The 27,396-nt window shown below is 47.7% G+C and overlaps 1 protein-coding gene and 1 long non-coding RNA gene across 2 annotated transcripts in view; one reads left to right on the top strand and one right to left on the bottom strand.

Moving 5' to 3' along the window:
• Nucleotides 1-20,820, bottom strand: part of Nfe2l3 (NFE2 like bZIP transcription factor 3) — a 32,423-nt gene extending 11,603 nt beyond the window's left edge. The window contains exon 1 of the mRNA XM_021631082.2: nucleotides 20,084-20,820. Within this exon, the coding sequence (XP_021486757.1) occupies nucleotides 20,084-20,596 (513 nt within the window). The 5' untranslated portion in view covers nucleotides 20,597-20,820. The remainder of the gene's footprint in view (nucleotides 1-20,083) is intronic.
• LOC132653065 (uncharacterized) lies at nucleotides 7,548-15,912 on the top strand. The gene is made up of 2 exons (XR_009590720.1): nucleotides 7,548-9,800; nucleotides 14,722-15,912. It is a non-coding gene; the product is annotated as an uncharacterized LOC132653065 (long non-coding RNA).
• Nucleotides 20,821-27,396: the final 6,576 nt, after the last annotated feature.

A 27,396-nucleotide genomic window follows, 5' to 3' on the forward strand; every position in this document is an offset into this window, starting at 1 on the left:
AAATCTTGGTAAAGGACATTATTCAATATTCTTGCTTAAGTTTCTTTTTGAGATTTTTATTTTATGTGTATGAGTAATTTTGCCTGCATGCGTGTCTGTGCACCATGTGTGTGCAATGCCCACAGAGGCCAGAGGAAGGGACTGGACACCTTGGGATTGTATAGATGGTTGTGAGCTGCCACGTAGGAGCTAAGAATTGAACCCGGGTCCTCTGGAAGAGCAGCCTGTGCTCTTACCCACTGAGCCATCGCTCCAGCACCACCCCACCCCCTTTTCATGCAGACAGGACCTCACTATGTATATGCCTGGCTGTCCCAGAACTTGCTATGGAGACTAGGCTGGCCTGGAACTCGCAGAGATCCACCTGACTCTGCCTCCTGAGTGCTGGGACTAAAGGAATGCACCACCACATTCAGACTTATATTTAGTCTGAAATTATCTTCATTTTTAAAAAATTATTTAATTTTGTTTTATATGCATTAGTGTGAAGGTGTCAGATCCGTTAGAAGTGGCATAACAGACAGTTGTGAGCTGCCGTGTGGGTGCTGGGAATTGAACCCAGGTCCATTTGGAAGAGCAGACAGTGCACTTAACCACTGAGCCATCTCTCCAGCCCCTATCTTTATTTTTATTATTTCCAATTATTTACATTTTGAGGTAAAAGATTACCCTAAAAACGTCTATTCAGCAAAATGACTTGGACAAGGGATTGGCCAGAAGAACGTCTCTTCATCACATTCCAGTGTCCTGGAATCCAAGCACGTGTTTCGGAAGGACTCGGCAGGTCTGCTACAAAGATGCCTCAAGGTAGTTCCAGCCCTACGAACCCGTGAGAATTGCTAATAGGCTGTAGGCCTTCAACACTGCTTTAGGGTGGAAGCCAAGTAGCATTTGTGAAGAGTAAATGAGAGGGGACAACTAATAACTATGCCACCGGACAGGCCATCCTCTCAAGATTCAGTCATGGGAGGAGTGGAGACATGAACCCAAGACAGCACTTTTTGTTCTAAAGATAAGAGATACTAGGGCAGAGGCAGGAGGATTGCCACAAATTCTAGGCCAGCCTGGAGTTTGTACTCAGACCTATTCTCAAAACCACCACCCGCAAAAAGCAGAAACAAAATAAAGGGCTGGAGAGGTTCCTCAGCTGTTAAGGGCACTTGCTGGTCTTGCAGGTGACTCAGCTTTGATTCCTTAAACCCACATTGTGGCCCACACAACCATTTGTAACTCCAGTCGATACCCTTTCCTAGCCTTCGAGGGGACCAGGCACACGCGCGCGCGCACACACACACACAGAGGCAAAACACTCAAATATATAGAATAAAAAAAAATAAAGCAAATCTTTTAGAAGGAGTTTAAAAACACAAAAACATCTGTATAAATAAATACATTGAACTCATAGTCGTAGTCCAAGCAAGACTTGAACTCATGATCTTTTTGCCTTTAGATCCCAAGTACTGGGACACAAGTGTGTATCGCCACACCAGCAGCTATATAAGCTCTGGCAAACAGAAACATCTTGACTGATGCCCACCAGGGCTAGGAATGGTTTCACTTGCACAGCAACAGGTGGTCAACAGGCGTCTTCTCAGAAGATCCCTGTGCATTCATTCATCTCATTGCTGGCGGCAGATAGTTAGGAAGCCAAGAGGTACCGGGATCCTAATAAGTGAGGAAGTCGAGGGATTACCCTGGGTTAGGGGCACACATGAAGATACAGACATCCCGACAGGAAGGACTAGTGATGGCTGTGGGTGACCTGAGGCACCACAGACAGCTGTCTCTCCTGCCCTCATTTAAGATCAGGTCATGCCTTCCCAAGCACCTTCATTCTATGACTGAAAAGGTCAAAGTGGGAAGGGGCAGGGCCGTAACAGCTCAGCGGAACACTGACAGAACAGTGCTGAACTACCCTGCGTTTGGGTGCCCTTTCTAAATGTGAACGATGAACTTAGCCTCAGGGTATGCTTTCCAGGACAGCCCAACAGCTAGCAATTCTGCCCCGGGGCCGGAGAGGAGGAGGTACCCATGGGGAGAGGAGCCCCTGTTACAGTATTTGGATTTACAGAGTGAAAAGAGGCCACTACTATGGGTTGGGTACAAAACCTATCACGGCTTGCAAAACCCAGGGTGACATAGTAGCAGGAGGTTTAGCCACAAGCTGACTGAGGGAAAAGGTCTACCCTGTCCCAGAAGCTGTGTAAACTTAGACTACTTGCTAACCCTCTTTGACCCTCAGTTTCCCGAATTCCGAAATGAAGGGCTATAATGGAATTTGTATTTTAAGTATTCGGGGAAATGCCCCTTCAAACATTTCTCTTTCTCTCTCTCTCTCTCTCTCTCTCTCTCTCTCTCTCTCTCTCTCTCTCTCTCTCAGATTTATTTATATATTTATTATGTAGACAATGTTCTCCCTGCATGCGCACCTGCACGCCAGTAGAGGGCACCAGATCTCATTTTACATGGTTGGGAGCCACCGTGTGGTTGCTGGGAATTGAACTCAGGACCTCTGGAAGAGCAAGCAGTGCTCTTGACCTCTGAGCCATCTCTCCAGCCCCTTCCCCCTTTCATACATTTCAAGACACACGAATCATCCCTTTTATAGCTTCTGACTCGGGAGCCTTGGTAATCTTGCTAACAGTTGCCAAAACAGTCAATTAACGTTCCAAAAGAAATTGGGCAGCTTGGCCATCTCTGCTCCTGCCTTTCCAGCGTCTCAGCTCGCTCTCAGCTGAGGCATAGGGGTGCTGAGAGTGCTTCTGTGTTGGAGGTCTGTGGCCTATGCTCTCATAGCACAGGCCAGTTAACTGTGTCATTGAGTTACATTAAGTCATTTGTGTGTGGGTGAGTTTTACTCTCGTGGGCAGGAACCTCACTATGAAATAAAAAAAAAAAAAAAAGGTTCCATGTGTGTCCTAGGAAGCCAGCATGAATGTGTGTGGGCCTGGGAGGGGCGGGTCACTTTATGTGATTTTTTTTTCAGATGCTGACGCTTGCAGGAAGGCCTGTCCTACCATATCCTGCTCTCTTTCTGTACAAGGAACCATCAGAGCCTCAGTTTGGACCTTCTCACCAGCCTGCCTCCAAAGTCTCATGATTTTCTCTGTGGCACCTAGGTCTTGTCTTGTTGAGCCTTTTCTTTCCTGGTAGGCTATTAGCTTATGCTGCCTGTTCGCCTCTGTCACCCAGGAGAGTTTACAGAGGGAAGGCTTTCTGTATGAGTGATAAGCAGGGTGTGGGGGAGAGAGATGCAAAGTTGGTCTTTTCTCCTGAGGTTTTGCTTTTTCTCTTGTAAGGCCTCTGGAAGCCCCTGTCTGCTGGCAGCTTGGGCTTACTCCACTGTACCGGGTCCGAGGACTGGGTGGAGCTCTTCACTCCTGACCTGCCCTTTGTGAGCAGTTGCGGCTGGCCTAACTGGCCCTTTCATTTTCTCACCTGGGGGAGGAGTGACAAGACCTGCTTTGACTCTGAGGGTTGGGTGAACCTTCAAAGACAAAGAACAGAGCACTGTCTGTGAGTGGGATGACATCAGAGGGAGCTGAGAATCGAGGCCTGTCTCTAGGCTGCAGGCAAGCTGGAGTCATCTGGCCTAGAGAACCAAGAAGCCAGATAAAGACAGCCTGTGTCCTGTTTGGCCTGGGGCTTTTTTAATAGCAGTTTAGAATAATTACAGCTCATGTCTACCACGTTCTCCCTGTAGGTACCATGGCTATTACCTCATTTAAGCTGCCCAGCATCCTGACAAGGTACGTACTGTTAGCATTCCTTCCACAGAGGAGGAAACTGAGGCACAGAAGTCCAACAACTAACCTTCTGTCACACAGTGAGTGAGTGAATGACAAGATTTGCATTTGGCTCTGGGCATTTTCATTCCATTGCCAGCCAGAAGCCTGGTCTGAATTCCTTCCTTCCTTCTTTCTTTTTCTTTTTAAATTTTGGTTTAAAAATAAAATTTAAGCTGAGCGCAGTGGTGTACACCCCTAATTCCAGCACTTAGGAAGCAGAGGCAGGCAGACCTCTGGGTTCTAAGCCAGCCTAGTCTAAAATTTGAGTGCCAAAGCTACAAAGAGAAACCCTATCTCTAAAAACTAAAAGAAAAAGAAATTAAATTAAAATGTAAACTACATAGGGTTGCTCTGTGTAGCCCTGGCTGTCCTGGACTCTCCTCTGTAGACCAGAACAGCCTGGAACTCAGAGATCCACCTGCCTCTGCCTCCCGAATGCTGGGATTAAAGATGTGCACCATCACGGCCTGGCTCTGGGTGCTGATTCTTTTTATTTTTTTTAATTAATTTATTTTTTTATTAATTACAGTTTATTCACTTTGTATCCCAGTTGAAGCCCCCCCTCCCCTCCCAATCTCATCCTTCCTCCCTCTTCTCCTCCCATGCCCCTCCCCCAGTGCACTGATAGGAGAGATCCTCCTCTGCTTCCCTCCGACTGTAGCCTATCAGGTCTCATCAGGACTGGCTGCATTGTCTTCCTCTGTGGCCTGGTAAGGCTGCTCCCTGCTCAGGGGGAGGTGATCAAAGAGCCAGCCACTGAGTTCATGTCAGAGACAGTCCCTGTTCCCATTACTAGGGAACCCACTTGGACACTGAGCTGCCATGGGCTACATCTGTGCAAGGGTTCTAGGTTATCTCCATGCATCGTCCTTGATTGCAGTATCAGTCTCAGAAAAGACTCCTGGGCCAATTTTTTGGTTCTGTTGCTCTCCTTGTGGAGCTCCTGTCTCCTCCAGGTCTTTCTATCTTCCCCTTCTTTCATAAGATTCCCTGCACTCTGGCCAAAGTTGGGCTATGAGCCTCAGTATCTGCTTTGATACCCTGCTGGGTAGAGTCTTTTAGAGGCCCTCTGTGGGCTCCTGTCCTGTTCCCTGTTTTCTCCCTCTTCTGATGTCTGTCACTTTTGTCTTTCTGAATGAGGATTGATCATCTTACCCAGGGTCCTCCTTCTTGTTTAGCTTCTTTAGATGTACAGATTTTATTATGTTTGTCCTATTATATATTATTATATTTATATATTGTATATAAATATATATTATATATATGTCTAATATTCACTTATGAGTGAGTATATATATCCTGTATGTCTTTCTGCTTCTGGGATACCTCACTCAGGATGATCTTTTCTAGTTCCCACCATCTGCCTACAAATTTCATTATTTTCTTGTTTTTAATTCCATTGTATAAATGTACCACAATTTCTGTATCCATTCCTCAGTTGATGGACATCTGGGTTGTTTCCAGATTCTGGCTATTACAAATAAAGCTGCTATGAACATGGTTGAGCAAATGTCCTTGTATACTTAAGCATCTTTTGGATATATGCCTAGGAGTGGTATAGCTGGATCTTGAGGAAGCACTATTCCTAATTGTCTGAGAAAGCGCCAAATTGATTTCCAAAGTGGTTGTAAGAGTTTACATTCCCACCAGCAATGGAGGAGGGTTCCCCTTTCTCCACATCCTCTCTGGCTTGAATTGTCACTTGAGTCTTTGATCTTAGCCATTCTGAGGGATGTAAGGTGAAAGCTCAGGGTCGTTTTGGTTTGCATTTCCTTGACGACCCTTGAGCATTTCCTTAAGTGTTTCTCTGCCATTCGATATTCCTCTATTGACATGTACTGATTCTTTAATGACCCTCCCGATCCACGTGTACATCCCTTAAGCTCCAGACGAGTCAGGACTCATTATGAATTAGACATTCTGGGGGTGGGAAAGAGGTTTGCTTTCCTAGTTCCATTTTCTCAACTTGTAACATACGTTAGAAAGTTTTAGTAGCAAAATGCAAGGTACAGAAATCCACGTCTGCAGGCCCCTGGAGGAGGCTGTGAGCCAGCTAGACAGCATCGGACCCAGGCAGCCAAAGCTAAGACACAAAAGGCCCACATCCAATGTGGGAAGTCCAGTACAAAAACAAAACAAAGCCAACCCAAAACCAGGCCAACTTTCAAACAGAAGCCGTAACATTCAAGACACAAGGACACACGCCCCAACCCCCAAGAGCCATTGCTTTTGCATGCAGCCCCTTAGGCTGAAGTTTACTGGGAGTGTGTGGAGAGGGGTATGTGTGTGGGGGAATATTGTTCCTTTATTGTCTATTTATTTAATGTGAGTTTATCCCAGCCCAACTGGTCCTCAAAATGGCAGCTCTCATGTAGCCCAGGCTGGCCTTAAACTCCTGCTCCTCCTATCTCCACTTCCTGAGTGTTGGGGTACAGGCATGAAGCACGACACGGGCTTTGGAGCTGGTGAACCAGGGCTTCCTGCTAACTAGGCATGCACTCTACCAACCCTCAATTATTCACCTTCAGCACGTCTCTGATCACAGTTTTGGGGACAGGATTTGCAGAGGTGCAGACACATACTCTCAGATATTCACTGTGTCACATGGAGGCACCTGTGTAACCTGTGCCCCAATTATGACAAAAGATGCTTAGCAAAGTTCTCTCCTGTCCCGATAGTTTACTTAAAAAATGATGATATTTAAGCCAGGCGTGGTGGCAGAGGAAGGTGGATCTCTGTGAGGTCGAGGCCAGCCTGGTCTACAGAGTTGAGCTTCAGGACAGCCAGGGCTACACAGAGGAACCCTGTCTCAAAACGAAACAAAACAAAACATGACATTTATTTATTTGTGTATGATTTCATATGGAGGTCAGAGGACAACTTGCAGGAGTCAGTTTTCTCCTTTTACCACAGGGTCCCAGGGATTGAACTCATGTCCTCTGGTTTGCTGGCAGAGGCCTTTCCCTAGGGCACCATCTTTCTGGCCCCTCATCATGAGTGCTAATTTATTTGAAAGCCAGCTCCTCATTTCCCAGCCCATTCCACTTTCATCCAGGGGAATGTTACCTGGAATGTGGGAAATGAAAGGCGTTTGAACTTGGAAACGCCTGCTGGGTCAGCTAACACACTGTTCCTGAGCCTCCTGCTCTCCCACTGCCAGTAAGAGTTCCCCAGCAGGAAAGAAGGCGTTCTGTCTTACTGAGGTTGCCAGCAGTCGCCTGGAGAGGATGATGTTTCCCGGAGACCTGACGTGGTGTCTGTTAAAACACAGGAACCCAGCAGAGCTCTTCCACTTAATCCTCACAAAGACGCTCCAAAAAGGATACAGATATTCTCTTCTCACCAACTCAGAAAGGCAGGTTTACAGGAGAAAACGGGGCTGAAGTGGCTTTACTTGTCTTGTCGAGGAATCCAGCATCCACGGTCTCCAGCGCACACACGCTATTCGCTCCGTAGGAATCGACAGGTGTGGTTATGCCAGCTGACTTGAAGTGTCTTCAGCAAGTGGCCACATCCCATCGGTCACAAGACTTCAGGAGCAACATGGAGGCTTCCAGGAAGGGAAATCCGGCCATAAGCCTGCAGCATCCCGGCCTCTGGTGAGTTGCCCGGGCACTCTACTGTCCTACCGTCTGCATGTGCCAGTCCCTACAACTCTGTGCTGGCCTGATTTGTCTGAGTGTGTGTGTTTATTCATTCATACTCTGCTCATTCCATTTATCCCGACAAAGCCTGGCTGAGAAGATGGGAACCCGGTTCTAGGCCCTGGAGGCTTCCCAAGGCACGGGCACATTCTGCCAGCCACCACCTGCTACCCAACCTAAACAACTGGGGCGCATGCCTCTGCCACCTCCAGCTGCTCAGAGTTGTATGAGCTGTCACTGTCACCGCAGCTGCGTCGGAGGAGCCATTCCACACAAAGCTGCCCTCAATGGGAACGGGCTGTTTTTCCCTTTGGAGTTCCCAAGTGGGTGGGAGACGTGGCTTACGCAATGCTTAGGAACAGCAACCAGTTCTACTCCAGGCAAGGCCGCTAACTTGCTCTGTCAGCTCATGCAGCCCTCAATCTCGACACCTGACCCAATTACAATGACAACTTGAAAGTCTGCTCTTCAGTGACCCCGCACACTTGAGCAGCTGACAGGAAGTGGTCACGGATTTCAGAGCTCGTCTACTTTCTACCTGGTGATCTGGCCTTGAAGGACCCCACAGCTCATGGCAGTCATGGCATCCACCCAGCGCAAGCCTCAGCAGACTGACCCTGTAGACGGTACATGCCGCACTGCACTGTGCTCCTGGTCTTGGGTGGACTGAAGCTGCCACACTCTGGACACTGCAGTCCACAGTAGCTCTGTGTGACAGAAGAAAGGCTACGGGGTGCAGTGTTGGCTCAAGGGAAGGGGAGGTGTTTTGCGGACTGGGTGACAGCTGAGCCCAGCCTGAGGATTTAACAGTGAAAGACACGAGAGGAATGAAAGGCTGGCATTCTGGGCAAAAGATAAGGGACGTAAAAGTGAGCCGGGGATTGTCTGGGGAGAGCAGGGGAAGGAGGTTTGGGCTGGAAAGCAGGTCAGAGGCAACTGATGAGCAGGCTATTAGTTCAGGAAGATCGGTGTCACAGTGGCCACACCTGGGGAGCCTTGAATGACAAAATGTGGACTAGAAGGTAATGATTTGCTGGTGGAGCCTCCTCAGCAGAAGTAGCCCTGGCAGCAGAACAAAGTGTGTGTGTGGGGGGGGGGGACACGACTCTGGAACCCTGCCAGGATGATCGACAGTAGCAAATTCGAAGGCCAGTGGCATACCAGCTCTGCTTAGCCTGACTGGCACCATGTCTACAACCAACCCTGTTAGCACCCATTTTACAGAGACGGTGAAGTGTGCGGCAGGGAGGACATGCATGCAGTGGAGACAATCTGGTCGGCCTGGCTCGGTGCTAGCACTGTGACTCCAAGACTGGCCTCCCTTGACCCCTGTGCCCTGTATACTAGACTCCTACTATGTGAACCAAGCAGCAAGACAAAGTGGGGAATAACTGAACAGATAGAGAGATTTCTCTGCAACCCAGCAACAAAACAGACAACAAAACGACAGCGACAAGGGTTTAAAGTTCTCCTCAGGACACACGCATTGAGTGCTGCCACAAACAGCCCGTACAGAAACTGACTGACTCCGTGTCTAATAGCTCAAGTACAAGCAAGCTGTACACCTGACAGAGGGCGATCGGACTGGTTTAGGTCAAGCTGTCCCCTCCACAGTTCCCTTTAAGTCCTAACTCCTAAGAAGGCAGCCATATTAAACCGCGTCACTGCAGATATAACTGGGTAAAAAGAGAGCCGGGTGGACGCCATGTGACTGCCCTTCCTACAGAAGGGAAACATGGGAAGGGGAAGGGAGGCAGAGACTGACTGCGCAGCAGGAGCCACAGAACACCAGCAGCTCCGGCAAACCACCAAAATGCAGACTCTCCCATCCGTCCTTGGAAGGACTCACTCTACTGATACTCTGCTTTGGACTTCCTGTCTCCCAATAAGTCTCTATGCAAGCGCCCAATCTGTGGGTCTTGTACAATGGCTACGTGTGGGGAGCCGAGACTCAGATGCCACTAGCTGGCGCTGACATCTCGCCCTCAAAACTTAAACCTTCAGGGTGCACGCGCAGATGCGTATACACGCTAAAGATTGCGTGAGCACGCTAAGGATTGCGTAGGCACGCCGGTAAGAGTGAGCAGCCAACCAGGGTATTGACACGTCACAAGGCCGCTAGCATAATGGTCCTAGTCATCAGGCGGGGTAAAAGTAAGCAGCCAGTCAGGGTATTCACACGTCACTCAGGTGCGACCCCAGCTTATATAAACAGCGCCACATCGGGGGTCTCTCTCTCTCCCCTCTTCATCGCGTGACTAATAAAGTTTACTGCGGAAGGATTCCTGTGGTCGCGTGCGTTTCTGCCGGCGAAACATTCACGCGGCGGCTCCCAACATCTGGTGCTGAAACCCGGGAACATTGCTGGGTAAGGAGGGCCCCCTTTAGTGGGGAGGAATTCAGAACCGCAACATTAAGGTTTGTCCTGAAAGACATGTTCGATCTCGACTTATCCCGTTTCTCATTTTGGCTAGCAGAAGCCCTTATGGCCTTCTCTGCTGTGATAGCCGCCATAGCTTTCCTTTTTTTGGTCTCGTGCAAACTCAAGGACTGCCTCGGGAGAAAGAGGAGTAGCAGGAGATTAAGGATAGGGAGGTTGCAAGACAACATGCCAGAATCAGGACATGAGATGAGGTTAAGGGCCCCAATGGATAGAGATAGGGACGTCTCTAAGAAAAAAGACCCTTCTGTGGACGTTAAAGCCACGGAAGAGAGAGGTCAGGGGAAGAACACCCTGGGATTTGAGCAGCTATATCCCTCCGACAGAGAGGATTTGGAGGAAGAAGCAGCCTACTATGAGAGAAAACGATACCATCCGGATGAGCGGCCGTCACTATTATATCAAAAGCAAGGTAGTATGAGGAACAGGAAGGGCGCACTTTCTCAATCGGCCGCTCCGGTTGTCTCCAGTGCTCCCCCATCCTACACTGGGAGGCACTGTCCTGATTCCTTTTTTTCAACAGAAGATAGACACAAGATTTTTCAGACTTTTCCAGTATTTGAAGATGTGGAGGGAGGCCGTGTCCACGTGCCTATAGATTACCCTCTAGTCAAGGAGCTGGCAGAGTCAGTTAATAAGTACGGGGTGGATGCTAATTTCACAATTATGCAGCTTGAGAGGCTAGGCTCTACAGCAATGACCCCAAATGATTGGCAGACTGTAGTGAAAGCTGCCCTCCCTAATATGGGAGTATATTTGGAATGGAAAGCCCTATGGTATGATGCCTGCCAATCCCAAGCTAGGGCTAATGCCAGTGCAGAAGACAATCAACGACACTGGACATTCGAGCTACTAACAGGACAAGGTTCACATGTCCAGCAACAGACAGATTATGATTGGGGAGCGTATGGCCAAATATCCGCTGCTGCCATTAAAGCATGGAAGGCCCTTTCAAAGAAGGGTGGGACCGAGGGCCATTTAACAAAAATTATCCAGGGTCCTCAGGAGTCATTCCCAGAATTTGTGGCCAGAATGACGGATGCAGCAGGCAGGATATTTGGAGACCCGGAAAGGGTCCGGCCAATGATAGAACAGCTGGTGTATGAAAATGCTTCACCAGAATGCAAGGCAGTCATTATCCCCAGAAGGAACAAAGGACTGACAGATTGGATAAAGGTTTGCCGAGGACTAGGAGGCCCGCTTACCAACACCGGGCTGGCGGCAGCTATATTACAGAGCAATAACCGCCCAAGTTCTGAAAACAATAAAGTTTGTTTTAATTGTGGTGAAATGGGTCATTTTAAGAGAGATTGTCATGTGTCTGTGCAAAAGAAAGTTCCTGGGCTTTGCCCTAAGTGTAGAAAAGGCAATCACTGGGCTAATGAATGCCGTTCAATTAGAGATATTCAGGGAAAGCTTATCCAGCATGAGAACCCCCCTGATGAGAGGAATGAAAATATTCCAAAAAACGGATTTCAGGGCCCCAAGTCCCAGGGCCCCAGAAAAAATGGGGCACAAACAGACAGCAGGAGGGCTTATCCAGCTATAGAGCAACCAGAGGATCAGCAGGCCTGGACCTCCGTTCCACCTCCCAATTCTTATTAATGCCACACATGGGGGTGCAACCTGTCCCAGTGGAGTTTAAAGGTCCCCTGCCTGAAGGGAGTGTCGGTCTTATTCTGGGTCGCTCCTCTCTCACTTTAAAAGGACTTATGGTCCATCCTGGAATTTTAGATCAGGATTTTACAGGACAGCTCCAGGTGCTTTGTTCCTGCCCCCAAGGTATATTTTCTATTTCCCCTGGAGATAGGATTGCTCAATTAGTCTTCCTCCCAAGTCTTCACGACTGTTTCCCATCTACCGAAACACCAAGGGGCGCAAGAGGGCTCGGTTCCACAGGAACAGATTTTGCTCATTTGGTAGTTGATCTTAAGACCAGGCCTACCTTACAATTACAGATAGAAGGAAAAGGTTTTACTGGTATTTTGGACACCGGGGCTGATAAAAGCATTATTTCTTCCACCTGGTGGCCTAAGGCGTGGCCTGTTACACAATCGTCCCACTCCTTACAAGGGTTGGGATATGAGGCCAGCCCTGCAGTTAGTTCACGTTCCTTGAGGTGGCAAGCACCGGAAGGTCAAACAGGGAGTTTCATGCCATATGTTCTTCCTCTCCCTGTCAATCTCTGGGGAAGAGATATTTTGCAGGATTTAGGATTAGCATTGACCAACGAATACTCTCAACAGGCAATTGATATAATAAAGGGGATGGGTTATAAGGAAGGAAGAGGCCTTGGAAAACAGGAACAAGGGAGATTGCACCCAATTTCACAGGAAAATAATACAGGAAGACAAGGCCTGGGTTTTCATTAACTGCCATTGGGGGTTCTATACCCATATCTTGGCTCACAGAGGAAGCCATATGGGTTCCCCAATGGCCCCTTTCCTCTGAAAAGCTAGAAGCCGCTACAAGGCTGGTTAAAAAACAGGTACAGCTTGGTCATTTGGAACCATCTACTTCCCCCTGGAATACACCCATTTTTGTTATAAAAAAGAAATCAGGAAAGTGGAGGCTTCTCCATGACCTGAGGGCTATTAATGCACAGATGCGATTATTTGGAACAGTCCAACGAGGCTTGCCTCTGCTCTCAGCCCTACCTAAGCAATGGAGAATTATAATAATAGACATCAGGGATTGTTTTTTCTCCATTCCATTGTGCCCACAAGACAGACAGAGATTTGCCTTTACCCTACCTGCTGTTAATCGCCATGAGCCAGACCAGAGATATCAGTGGACAGTCTTACCTCAAGGCATGGCTAATAGCCCCACCATGTGTCAATTGTATGTGCAGATGGCTCTTGAACCAGTTAGACAGCAATTTCCTTCCTTGTTACTGATTCATTATATGGATGATATTCTCTTGTGCCATGAGAAGTTAGCCATCTTACAAGATGCGTATCCTTTATTGCAAAAGGCCCTGCAACAATGGGGATTGCATATTGCCACTAAAAAAGTCCAAATTTCAGAAGTGGGCTCCTTTCTAGGGACTGTTATTTATCCGGAACAAATAGTTCCTCAAAAAATAAAAATTCGCAGGGATCATTTACGTACCTTAAATGATTTTCAAAAATTATTAGGTGATATAAATTGGCTTAGGCCGTTTTTAAAAATTCCTTCTGCTGAATTAAAGCCCCTATTTGATATTTTAGAAGGGGATGTTCATATTTCTTCACCCAGAGCCTTAACACCGGCTGCAAGCCACGCTCTGCGAGTGGTAGAAAACGCTTTACAGGATGCCCAATTAAAACGTGTAGATGAAACTAAGGCCTTTGACCTGTGTGTCATTAAAACTAAACATTTGCCAACTGCTGTATTATGGCAAGGTGGGCCCTTAGTGTGGGTTCATCCCAATGCCTCTCCTACAAAAATTATTGAATGGTATCCGGATGCAGTCGCTCAACTCGCACTTCGTGGGTTAAAAACAGCCATTACATACTTTGGGAGGGAGCCAAAGTCTTTAATAGTGCCTTATACGGCTCACCAAGTTCAGGTATTAACTGCTACCTCTGATATTTGGGCGGTGCTGGTTACCTCTTTTAGTGGTTCAATTGATAATCATTACCCAAAACATCCTATTTTGCAATTTGCCTTAACTCAGGAGGTAGTCTTCCCGCATGTAACGTCCCAAAAGCCACTTCGGGATGGACTGGTAGTCTATACAGATGGGTCAAAAACAGGAATAGGAGCTTATGTGGTTAATAATAAAGTTATTTCTAAGCAATATCATGAGACCTCGCCTCAAATTGTGGAATGTTTAGTGGTGTTAGAAGTTTTGAAAAAATTTCCAGGTCCCTTAAATATTGTTTCTGATTCTAGTTATGTGGTAAATGCAACCAAAATCTTAGAGGCTGCTGGATTAATTAAAGCGTCTAGCAAGCTTGCAAAAATTTTTCAAAAGATTCAGTTTGCCTTAATTACCAGAAGATACCCTGTTTTTATTACACACATCAGGGCTCATTCCGGTCTACCGGGGCCCATGTCCCGTGAAAACGACCTGGCAGATCGAGCCACAAAGATGATTGCATTTGCCCTCCTTTCAAATTTAGAATTGGCTAAGGAGTTTCATAAAAGATTTCATGTTACAGCTGAGACATTGCGTAATCGATTTAACATAACTAGAAAGAAAGCTAGAGATATTGTTACCCAATGTCAAAATTGCTGTCAGTTCTTACCTGTGCCTCATGTTGGGATTAATCCCAGAGGGATCTGTCCACTACAAGTGTGGCAGATGGATGTCACCCACATTTCATTTTTTGGTAAACTTCAATACTTGCATGTTTCTGTTGATACTTGCTCTGGAGTTATGTTTGCTTCTCCCCTGACTGGAGAAAAGGCAGCCCATGTTATTCAACATTGCCTGGAGGCATGGAGTGCCTGGGGAAAGCCCAAAATTCTAAAAACTGACAATGGGCCAGCCTATACTTCTCAAAAATTTAAACAGTTTTGTCATCAGATGGAAATAACCCATCTCACAGGGCTCCCCTACAACCCCCAAAGCCAGGGCATCATTGAACGTGCTCACCGCACCCTAAAATCCTATTTAATAAAACAAAGGGGAGGAGTCCAGGAGGCTCTGCCCTCAGTGCCACGAGTGACGGTTTCACTGGCACTCTTCACTCTCAATTTTTTAAATCTGGACAGTCAAGGCCATTCGGCTGCTGATCGCCACTGTTCAGGGCCTAACAGGCCCAAAGAGATGATTATATAAAAGGATGTCTTAACTAGACAGTGGAAAGGCCCGGATCCTATTTTAATAAGATCCAGGGGAGCTGTCTGTGTTTTTCCACAGGAAAAAAACAATCCATTCTGGGTACCGGAGCGCCTCACGCGAAAGCTCGTGACAGCTAAAGATGATCTTCCAACAGACACACCTGCTACTGCTAAAAGAATCAAAGACAGCGAGGAGGACCACTAATTCTACTCGAGTGGATTCATTGCCCACAGACTGGCTTTACCCTGGGTTTCTTCTGCCTTTTCTTACTTCAGATTGGGTGGGGGTCGGAATGTTTGGTGTAGCATTGTGTCGTGGCTTAGTGTTTTTTACTCTGGTTGTTCTGCAAACTCTATACCCAAAACAAACGTGACTAGGTCGCAATCGCGCAAGCACTAGCACCCTTGGAACAAGGATCGTCTCCCAAAAATTTGGTTATCCATGTTAAAAAATTAAAACAGACTGTGACACTCAGTCGATGCACCTCAGGGGTTTCACCCATTGCACTGAGTCGATGAGTGATCCAGGTTAATGTTGCCTTTGCCTAAACGGTTATGGTACCTAGACAGGAGGGTGACAGCTCTTGCACTCCCTGGAATTTTATTCCATTGCACGGGAATGAGTGTCACCTCCTTTCTGAGATGTGGTACCTAGACAGGAGGGTGACAGCTCTTGCACTCCCTGGAATTTTATTCCATTGCACGGGAATGAGTGTCACCTCCTTTTAAAAATCTTCTCCCCTAGCCCCTGCACCCAGAGGACTTGTTTCCATTGCACCTGGTGGGGTAAGGGAGTAATCTAAAGCTTTTGATCGCTTACTCCCCAAAGAAGGAGTTTGCTTGATCGAGCTTAGGGCCCTCTTGTACCGTGCTCATAGGCTTTTAGGCAGTTTTCATTTATTTATTTATAACAAAAAGGGAGATGTGGGGAGCCGAGACTCAGATGCCACTAGCTGGCGCTGACATCTCGCCCTCAAAACTTAAACCTTCAGGGTGCACGCGCAGATGCGTATACACGCTAAAGATTGCGTGAGCACGCTAAGGATTGCGTAGGCACGCCGGTAAGAGTGAGCAGCCAACCAGGGTATTGACACGTCACAAGGCCGCTAGCATAATGGTCCTAGTCATCAGGCGGGGTAAAAGTAAGCAGCCAGTCAGGGTATTCACACGTCACTCAGGTGCGACCCCAGCTTATATAAACAGCGCCACATCGGGGGTCTCTCTCTCTCCCCTCTTCATCGCGTGACTAATAAAGTTTACTGCGGAAGGATTCCTGTGGTCGCGTGCGTTTCTGCCGGCGAAACATTCACGCGGCGGCTCCCAACAGCTACGCCGTTCTTTCCTCCTCAAGGGGCCAAGGTATAGCTATACACCGCCCACCAACAGCAAAATGAAAACCCCGCTGTGGAACCGCACCTCCGTGAATGAAGACCAAGCCTTTGCTCCCCGCCTCTGACCAACCGCCTAGGCGTCAGGAGATAGGTACCTTTGATTCTGAAATGGAAACTAAGTTTACTTCAATTCAGAGACGGTCTTTCTCTCCCCATCGTTCTTCGGATGATCCGTGGACCACAGTGATTCTACGAACCAGAGGAACCATCCTACAGAAAGGCAGGACGTTTGGTAGGGTGGCCCACACAGCGGAGGGTTGCTGTCTCGGGAGACACGAGACAACCACAACCAACTCGGTTGCCGACAAAGCTCTCTGAAATGCTGACAGATAGTTAACTCGACAGAACCATTATTTTAATTTTTTGTCATTTTCTCTCATGCATTCGGCTATTTGCTTGCATGTATGTCTGTGTGCAGTGCAATGTCTGGAACCAGACTTACAGATGGTTGTTAGCCACCGTGTGGATGCTAGGACCCTAATCTGGGTCCTCTGCCAGGGCAGCAAATGCTTGCAGTGCCTCAGAGGGAAGAAGAGGGTGTTAGAGTTACCCGGGCCTGGAGTGAGAGACAGTTGTGAGCCCCCACCTGGGAAAGCCAGGTAGCTTTATTTCTTGAGCAGCCACAGTTCCCCGGGCGGAGCACGGGCTCCGCCAGTTCCAAGTGAATGGCCACCATTATAAAAAGGAAGCTGTCAGTTCTGGGGAATTCCAGAGTCTGTTTTCATGATGACTGCCACTCTAAGAAGGGAAATCAAAGCAGTGCTTACTTCTGATACTTTGAAAATCCCCGACTCCAAAATGTTTCTGCATGTGCATAAAAGCTATGAAAAATTATACTCTAAAACCAGAAACGTCCCCCAACTCCAACGTAAGTCACTGGAATTATTGATCAGTTAGCTAAGTCTCCTCTCACATTCCTATGGAGCCTACACTCCGCTCCCTAGTAAGCTGGATGGAAACAAACAAGGCCAGGGGGAAAGAGGCAAATGGGGACAAGCACAGGCTTTAAATGTAGGGAAAGGACAAGTGCCACCCAGGCACCAAGCTGGCACCTCATGCTCGCTTTTCCCATTCACAGCTCACCACCCCTCCAGGAAAACTTCACTTTCCCACTTTTAGTGAGATCCTGGGACTCTGGTGAGTCACATAAGCTACGGAGGAAATGGCGTTAGTTCCCTAGGCTGTCTTCCCCAGAGTCCTGATCCTCATCATGAACGCACAGCCTGCTTTTTATTTTATTAAGATTTTTTAAAAGATGTTATTTATTTTTACCTAATGTGTATGGGTGTTTTGCCTACAGGTCTGTCTGTGTGCATGCAGTGTCCTCAGAGGTCAGAAGAGGGTGTCAGATCTTTCTGGAACTGGAGTTACAGATGGTTGCTAGGCACCATGAGAGTGCTAGGATTCAAACCTGGGTCCTCCACAAGGGCAGCAAAGGCTCCTAACCACTGAGATCTCTAGTTGATAACCTGCCTTTTTTTTTAAAAAAAAAAAAGCAATCCAAGAATCCAAGCCAGGCTTGGTGACACACACTTGTAATCCCAGCATTGAGAAGCTGGGACAAGAGGCCTAAGAGTTCAAGGCCAGCCTGGCCAACAATACTCAATAAAGCTAGCTGTGGAGGTTCATGCCTGTAATCTTAGCACTAGAGAGAGGGCAAAGGGTAAACTTCAAGGCTTCAAGGTCACCCTTGTCTATATAGCAAGTTCAAGACTAACGTGGGACACATGACACCCGACCACAAAACCACCACCACCACTACCACCACCTACCAAACAGACCACAAGCAAACAAACAAATCCAGAACCAGAAAGCAATTGTCTTGGGGCCAGAAGACAGGCTGAGTCAGGGCTGACTCATCCTATCCCAGATGCATTCTTATAGACAGAACTGGAGTACAGCCCACAGTACTTAATTAATATATGAATCTGGGAGACGGAAGACTCTGGAACTCAGTCCACTTCTGGCATTAACCAATGTGTAGATTTAGCCAAGTTCCTTGACCTCCCTTGGGTTTCTTTCCCTTAAGTACAAATCGGACACGTACCGCAACAGTGACCTGGCTCCCAGAGTTCTAAAGGGCTCGGCAACTGATCATTGCTTGATTGAACAGAGCCAAATCTCACTGCTCCCATGGGTCCAGCAGGGACACATGCCAGCCCAGCCAGGAAAGGCACTGCCAAGAGAAGTGTTAGAGGGTGGTGGGAGACTGGAGGAGGTGGACCACAATGGCTTTAAGAAAGAGGGTCTCCAGGTCCTCCTTGTGAGGACTATTGGCTGACCCAGAGGGTAAGAAGAGAAAGATAGCCGGTGTGGAGGTGCAAGCCTGTAATTCCAGCATGTGTGGAGGCTGAGGCAGAAGGATTGCTGTGAGTTCGAGGCCAGCCTGGTCTACAAAGCAAGTCCAGCACAGCCAAGGAGAGAGAGAGAGAGTCTGACACCTGGATTCAGATTCCACTCTCCATCACTAGCCACTTTTGTTACCTTGCAGAAGGTTTTTTTTGTTTGTTTGTTTGTTTTCTTTTTGTTTGGTTGGTTTTGTTCTGTTTTTAAAGACAGGGTTTCTCTGTGTAGCCCTGGCTGTCCTGGAACTTGCTGTGTAACTAGACCTCTGCCTCTGAGTGCTGGGATTAAAGGTGTGCACTACCCTCTCCTGGCTTCCAGTTTCTTACCCTGTGTTTCAGTTCCCAGGCCCTCAGAGCTGCCTCCGAAACGAGCCCACCAGCCTGCATAGGTATCAACCAGGTAATGATGGGAAGAAAGTTCTCAGAAAAGCCTCCCTTTCCCCTTCACAGGCTTGTACACTTAGCTGGATGACATTGGGCTGTGAGAGCGGTGCGGTGCCACCTCGTACAGAATCCACCTTGGAGTTCAAATCCACACTTTACGGGACCAGAGAAGGCAGAGGCGCCCCTCTGGGGGTGACAGCCCTCTCCCTTGGACTTCAGATCTGTGAAGTGGAATGGGGCACGGCTTCCTGTCTGTGCTACACCAACAGGAGCCTACCAAGGCTAACACCGGCCCCCACCCCATTAGTTCCCATCCTTGGGAGGAGGAAGGGATCAAACCAGAAGAACAGTGAATCACCAGCACCTCACTGACCCCTCCAAGAAAGGGTGGAGGAGCCTGTCAGGCAAGTGCCTACACAAACAGGGTGAATCTGAAGAGCCGCAAACAAACCAGTTCAGCCCCATTTTGCACAAGACTGCTGTCACAAAAACAACATCCTACAAACACTTGTGGATTCATTTCAGTTAACATCAAGCTCTGGGCCTAAGGAAACTCCCGGGGAGGCAGGAGCTCTCTAGCTGCAGAGGTCTTTCTGGTTTCAGTTTACAGATCTTGTGGAACCCTTTAAAAACAACAACAAAAAAAGTTCATCTGAAGGGGAGAACCGGCAACCAAAGGACACTGGAGTGCTTTGTGTATGTTAATAAGGGATCTTACACGTTTCCAGTAGGGAGGACTCCCAGGCGAGGAAGTGGATGGTTAAATCACAGAGGGACCAACTGCACTGAACACCGGGGCTCCCCTTACTCCAGGAGCACAACAGTACAACCATAAACAGGCTACAGGTAAGGTTAAATTCAAGACCAGGGCCCTGCCTGAGCGGCGTAGGGTGCGTGGTTCTTCAGAGAGATGCGCGTCTTCTCGGAGACCGGGGCCTCCTCCAGATCTTGCACAGGTTCCCCACCAAGACATCTTTACGAATTCGTGGTACGGATTAAAGATTAAAATGCCACGGTTTGGACAGCACCCTCCCCCTCTCGCTTCCCCATTACCAAACTACCCTCTACAGCCATCAAACACAAGGAAGGGTGTTCTCCGCACGCAAGTGGATTCCATCCACTTTCCCCAAAATCAAATTCCATCTCCTTCATTCAAAAAGAGGTGGGGCAGATTTGTTCCACAACCTACAACTACCTAGGGTAAGCAGAAAGGAGAGAGTGGGTGTGACCCTGTGTAGCCGTCGCGACCCTAGGGCTCCGGCCGGTCCTTCCAAGCCCGGAGGGCGTAGACCTAACACTCGCTCGCGTCCCTTTAGGTTACCTGGCTCCCGCCGGCGTCTCGCACCTGCGCCGTCGGTTCTGCCGCCTTCGCCTCCTCCTCCTCCTCGGCGGCCAGAGGGCTGCTCTGAGCCGCTCGAGGGTCCCCGCCGCCCGCGGGGGGCGCCTGGGCACCGTCTCCCACGGCCGACGAGGCGGCGGTGCCGAGCAGCCCGTGGGCCCCGTCTGCGTCCCCGGTCGCCACGCTGTGCACTAGCCACGCGTCCACGCGGGTGCAGGGGATGAAGGGTACTCCGAGAGCGCGCACTTCGCGCAGCAGCCGGCCCTTGGCAGGCAGCTGGGGGGGACGTCCCCAGCCTCCCGAGGCCGAGAAGAGACTAGAAGCCGAGGCGGGAAGGGTGGGACCGAGTGGGAGCAGCTCTTCCCAAAGTGCGGCGGCCGGCGACGGCAGGCAGAGGTCCAGGTCCACACGGAGGCCGGCCAAACTCAGCAGCAGCGTGAGGTGCAGGAGGCCGCCGCCCGCCCACCACGGCTTCGGGAGCTTCGGGAGCTTCATCTCCCACGGCGCGCCTGGGATGCGGGCGCCCACCCGGCTCGGCGCTGCGGCGGCCGCGGTGGCACCAGCCGGGAAGACAATGGACCGGGGCGTACAAGGGGCGGTCGCAGCTTCACCCCAGCCAGGCACAAAGGCGCTCCCACGGCTGCAGGCACAGTGCCTGGCGCGGCCGGGGACCGGGAGAGGCGGTGGAGGAGGCACCTGCAACGACCCGGCTCTCCGGGCCCGCCCCACTGCTTGGCCACGCCCCACAGCCAAATCCCGCCCCTAGTTAAGCTTCGCCCCGCCCCGAGCCGCAGGCATCGCCCGTGGGACACACCCATGTCTGGCCTGGGCTCCAAGCATTTTTATAGGAGGGGCCTCAAAACGTTTTGGAGTGGATTTGGGGCTCCCGGACGCCTCCGGCAGCCCTGGGGTACCGAGCTCGACCATTCTAGCTAGAGGTGGTAATGGAGGAAAGTTCGGGGAGTTGAGTGGGAAGAGACAGGGTGTGTAAACTAGGGGGAAAGTGGCTGGACAGCTTTCGAGGCAAAAAGCCCATGCGGGGACCACTGCCCAGCACACAGGACCTTGAATTCAGATTGCACCATCACCAGACAGTTTTACGAGTCTGCATGGGCTTCTTAATAACCTGTGTTTCTGTTCCCTTTTCGATAATAAACAAGGATAATAGCACCTCAAACAGGGAATCAGGGAGGTCAGATGAACTACGCAAAACTCAAGAATCATACAGATCCCAAGCCTCCTTTTCAATGAAAGAATATTAGGCAGATGCACGCACGCATATTTCTACACCTTCACAGAATCTACACTCTTTCCCTAGACGGACTCTGCAATTTGCTAGTCTTCCCTCATGGCATCCTTTGCTCCTTACCTGAGAGCTGAGAACAACCAGCTCTATACAGTATCTGTGTGTGTTCAAATCTACCTACCCCAACACTGCTTCCTCACACTCTCTCCGTCTTTCCCAGGAGACCCAGGCAAAGCACCAAGCACGACTGTCAGAGAGTACTGTGTTATCTGTGGGTTGTTTTCCCCCAGCTCCTAAGGGCTGTCCCCCAATACTACATCCTCCGCATACTCAGCTTATGGGAATTAATCTCTCCTCTATCTGTTCTCCCACAGTGCTTTCTCCAGCTGCCAGCATTTCGACACCTGGCGCATTCTACTTTGTGCTTCACGGAGCCTGAGGGTTAGTCTGCTTTGACTATTGTAAATTCTTGAGGGCCAGGAACCTGTTTGGTTCACCTTTGTGCCTGCACAGTACTCAACGTGGGCTTTGCAAGCAGAGATTATTTTTAAAAACATTTTTTAAGACTTATTTATTATTTATACAACATTCTGTCTGCACAGGAGATCTTACTTTAGATGGCGAGCCATCATGTGGTTCCTGGGAACTGAATTTAGGACCTTTGGAAGAACAGTGTTCTTAGCCTCTGAGCCATCTCTCCAGCCTCACAAGCAGAGATTTTTACCCACCCCTTTTCATTTCCTTTGGGGACTCTGGTAGAGAGAGGCCCCAGTGAGGGTTTGTCAGTTAAGAAACTTTGCAAGGCTCCATCTCACGATCTGGCTCTCCCCTGCCCCCACCCCTGGGGGCTATCTAGTGTGACAGAGCTTGTCCAGCAAAAGTCAAAGGAGCAAAAGCAGAGGTTTTTGCTGTTGTTGTTTTGCTTTTGTTTGTTTGTTTGGTTGGTTTGATTTTTTTTTTAAAGGAGGTGCTAGGGATAGAATGCACTGAGCTACATACACACCCAGTCTTTGGGGTTTTTGAGCAGTTTCAATATGTATTCCTAGCTGGCTTCAAATGCTCCAGCCCCCCCCTCCTGCCTCTACCTCCCTCCTACTGTGATTGCCAAGCAGAAGGTGTTTCTACTTTAAGCCTTGAATGACTGTGGATGGGGTGGGGCATGGCGAGGATGAAGAGAAGCAAGACCATATAGAAGTCTTGGGACAGAGCCCTGATCACAGCATTTAGTGTCTGAATAGAGGATTCAGAATGGTCTTGGCTCAGTAAATGTCAGCCATATTGAGCTTTTTATAGAGCGATTTTCTTCCTGGTGTGCTGTTGGAGACTGTGAGGAATATGAAATGGGATGACTGAGTTCAGAAGCTTGTAGCTTGTTTGGGAGCATGTATAGAAATTTGTGAAATTCTTAGAAACCAAGATGACACTTGAGTTCTAAAATATTTTGATGTAAGTGACTTAAGGGTTTCTCTAGGACATGCTGTGAACCAAATGAGAACATAGATGATCCGTTAGCCATGGCAGTAACTTCCTGAGTCTTGTACATAGTTGGTGCTCAAAAACGTTTCTTTTCCTCCTTGGGTTGGGATGTAGCTCAGGTAGTGGAGTTCCTGCCATGCAAGCATAAACCCTGGGTTTATTACATTTGTTTATTTATTCTATGTATGAGTGAGTGAGTGAGTGAGTGTAAGACAACTGGCAAGGGTTGGTTTTCTCCTTCCACTAGGTAGGCCCCAGGGACTGAACTCAGGTTTTCAGATTTGGTGGCAAGCATGTCTTCACCTGGTGAGCCACACCCACTGTCCCAGCTGTGGAGTTGATTCCCAGCAGCACATAGGCATTCAAAGCCAGACTGGGCTACATAATAGTTTGTCTAAAGAAAACAAAACAAAACAAAACAAGATTAAAAAAGTAAATGCCATCAGGAAGTGGTGGCATATGCCTTTAATTCCAGCACTCGGGGCAGAGGCCGGCCTCTGTGTGTTAAAGGCCAATCTGGACTACAGAGTGATTTCTAAGACAGCCAGGGCTATACAGAGAAACCCTGTCTTGAGCCCACGCCCACTCCCCAAAAAGAAAGTGAAAGCCTTTTCTTCATTTGTATGTATGAGGTTACCCTTAAGATAAACTTTGAGGAGACCTGAAGAGAGTAGGGACAGGAAAGCTACTTTCTTCTTTGGTGGTGGTGGTGGTGTGTGTGTGTGTGTGTGTGTGTGTAGCTGGCCTGGAACTGACTATGCAGGGTAGGCTAGCCTTGAATTCAGAGAGATCCAGATCCATCTGCCTCTTCCTCCTGAGAGCTGAGATTAAAGTGTGTGCTGCTACATAGGGCAGGACAGGCATTTTAGAAAGTCACCTGTATTTATAAAATCCTTAAGTCAGTGCCACTCAAAGGATCTGAAAACTCTGATCAGAGGAAGTGTCTCCCCTTGACTTCTTTAGATCAGTTCTGAGACCTTCTCTTTGGGGTACAAATGTCATCTGGTGTTATAATTCCTTTTTTTTCTTTCTTTTTTTTTTTTAACTAATAAGATGGTGGTCGGTCTCTACCTATAATTCAGAGTGCAATGCAAATTCATAGAAACAGCTGCTTAACTTTATTGTTCATAGACTAAACTTGAGAAAAAAAAACTGTACAAGTTCAATGCTGACAACCTTTTCAAAAACTTCTGCTCCATGGTTGGCTGAACCTGCAGGTACCAACATAGGAGGTCGATGACGATGGAATTGAGAGTGTTCCTTCTCCTCAGAGCTCTGTTCAGCAACTCAGCCCATTTTTTAAGTTACAGTTTGTTCATTTGTTAATTCTCTGTGTGTGTGTGTATTGAATCTGATTCTGCTAAGATGGCCAGTTTCGCACTATTGAATCTTCAGTCCAAGAGAATGGCGGGTAGCTCCACAGTCTATAGTGTCATCTTCAGTTTCTCTCTGGAGTGTTTTAAAGTTTCTCTCATAGAAGCTGTCCACTTCCTTGATTAAGTTTATTCTGAGATATTTTTTATTAACTTTTATAAAATAATTTATTAATTTTTATTGTATACACATTGGGGTTTTGCCTGCGTGTTTGTGTGTGTGAGTGTTGGATCCCCAGGAACTGAAGTTACAGACAGTAGTGAGCTGCCATATGGGTGTGAGGGATTACACTCAGGTCCTCTTGAAGAGCAACCAGTGGTCTTAACTGGTGAGCCATCTCACCAGCTCCTTTTTACTGAATTTTGTTTCCCTGATTTCTTCCTCAGTATGTTTGTCATTAGCATACAGGCAAGCTTTTCATTTTCGTATGTTAATTTTACATCCTTCCACTTAGCTGAATGTGTTAGCTCTAAGAGCTTTCTGGTTATTTCTGTAAGGTCTCTTTTGTAACTACATTATTTTTTTTCATATGCTATATTTTGATCATATTTCTCCTCCCCTAAGCTTCCTCAGTTCTTCCCTACTTCCTTATCCATCAAATTCCTGTTATTTCTCTTACCTCAAAACAGAACAAAACCAAAGAAAACAAAACAATAACCAAACTGACAAAAATATTAAACCGTAATAACAACACCGACATCAACAACATACACACAATATAGAGTCTGTTGGTCCAACTGTTTCTAAGCATGAGATGTCCCCTGGAGTATAATCATTACTCCATTGGTAAAAACTTCCAAAAGATATCAATTACAAATGGCTTCTTGGTTAGGGGTGGGGCTTTGTGCCCATTTTCCCTTTTCTGTGCTGGGATTTTGTCTGGTTTGCATTTGTGCAGGCCTTGGGCATACTGCCACAGCCTCTGTGAGGTCTTCTTTGCATCAACACTGTTTGCTGTTTTCTTGGAGTCATTGACCACCTTTGGGTCTTAAGATCCTGATCCTTGAGAGGAGGGGTTTGATAAAGCCATCCCATTTAAGACCGAGTGCTCCAAAAATCTCAGACTGTCCAGTTATGGGTCTGGATTAATTACTATCTGCTGTAAGAAGCTTCTCTGATGAGTGTTGAGCTATATGTTAAACTATGGGGATAGTAATATATCACTAGGAATCATTTTATTGCTATGTTCATTTAGCAGAATAATAATAATAATAGGTTTTCCCCAGGGTCCATGACATAAACTAGTGTTAGATTTTTGGCCTCAATAATGGTTCAGGAACATAGTTCCATCTCATAGAGTGGATCTTAAGTTAAAAAAAAAAGTCATTGGTTGCTCCCATAACATTGGTGCCATTACTGTACCAGTATATCTTGCAGGTTGTAGGTCTGTTTGGTTGTAGGTCTCAGGGTTCATACTTGGGTGAGACTGATGATTACTTTTCTCCTCTAACGTGGTAGTTTGAATAAAAATGGCCCCAGAGTTACTTACATATTTCAGTGCTTAGTTACCTCGGAGTGGCCTATAATGAAGTGGAAATTAAACTACAACAAAATGTTGGTTCTCCTTCAGAGCCATTTGAAGAGCAGCACCCTGTGTGGCCTCCCTGAGCAGGTGGTATCTAAACTGATTGCCAGTGTTTCTGTGCTTTTGATGGTAGGCTGGACCTGGTGTTTGCATCTAGGAAGCAATATAGCAGAAGTGACAGGGTACATTCCCTGAACTCAGAAAGACGCAGCGGTAGCTGTCTTAACTTACCTTTTCTCTGTCTCTTGCTTCTTCCCTCTGGAGCCCTGTTCTGGTGGAAGGAGAAGGCTCACATGGCAAAGCCCTGGTGTCATTGGCCAGCAGACAATGTGAGTCTGAGATCCACCAACAGCCAAGAGAGCTTGGAAGCAGACTCGTCTCTGCTTGAGGCTTGAGATAAGTAAGTGTGGCTTTGCTGACTCTGCTAGTGAGAGAATATGTCTATATTGCATATGGAGTCTGGATTCAGAACTGAGTCTAAGATTATATATGTTTCAAGTATGACATGTGGAAGATGATTTGCTCTATGGCCATTGACATTCACTAAACGCTGTGTTGGAGGGAATGCAGACTAGAAGAAAAACAAGAAGCACACCTGCAGTATTTTTATACAGTAAGTGATAAATCCGATGAGCAATTTATAGCTATGAAGTAACATTACATCAGTGCATTCTATTTCCTCGATGCAACTATCTGGCTTAATCCTATAAATATAAAATGATGACTTGGTATGAAAGGTATTCACCACTTAAAGCACAGACTCGTCTACTGATTGGAGGTAAGCACTCTACTGATAGGGATAAAAACACACAAACAAACAAACAAACAAAAACAGGGCCCAATGGCAATCCTAGATAACAGAAGCAGTGTAGGAGAGCTCCAACAGTGATCTGAGCTCTGCTGCAGCAGCAGGGGCTGGAGAGACCCTGAAATCGACAGGACTTTACAGCATCAGGCTGCCATTTGATAGCCCAGTAACTGAGTGCAGGCAGACAGCCCACAATCTGAGTGCAGGGAGAGACTGGGCTTCTGCCAACAACAGAAAACAAGTTCCAGTTCCCAGGCATGATGGGAGAGGACCTTCTCCTCCTTTCCCTACTTCTACTTTGGCATTGGCAGGAGTGAGGAGACAGCAGCAGCAGCCTTAATTGAGAACACCTTCAGGGGTTGGAGAATGACGTTGCCCCAAGCCAAGAAATGCTGGAAGCCAACAGCATCTGGAAGAGGCAAGGAAGGATCCTTCTCTGGAACTTTCAGAGAGGGTGTAGTCCTGCTGGTACCTTGATCTGGGGTTCTACTCTCTAGAACTGTGTGAGGAAACATTTCTGTTGTCCTAAGTGTCAAAGGCTATGACCACTTATTATGCCCTTCCTAGAAACGGATGCATATTTGCTTTGCATTTCCCTTCTGCTTTGGTTCTGCTCCTGTTATATAAAACTATTCTTATAAAATATTATTCAGCTATGAAAAGAGAAAGATATTCTGTCGTTTGCCATAGCACAGATCAATTTGGAGGACAACACTGAACGGGCTCTCCTGTAGAGAGCCAAACTCACAGATGCCAAGTAGAATGATTCTTACCAGATGCTGGTAGGGGAAGACGGGGAGATGCTCATCAAAGGGACAAATTTTGTGCTGAGATTGCTAAGGCTCTGTGGTGGTCTGAATGAGAAT

The sequence above is a fragment of the Meriones unguiculatus genome, chromosome 3 (genome assembly GCF_030254825.1).
Source record: "Meriones unguiculatus strain TT.TT164.6M chromosome 3, Bangor_MerUng_6.1, whole genome shotgun sequence".
Taxonomy (NCBI): domain Eukaryota; kingdom Metazoa; phylum Chordata; class Mammalia; order Rodentia; family Muridae; genus Meriones; species Meriones unguiculatus.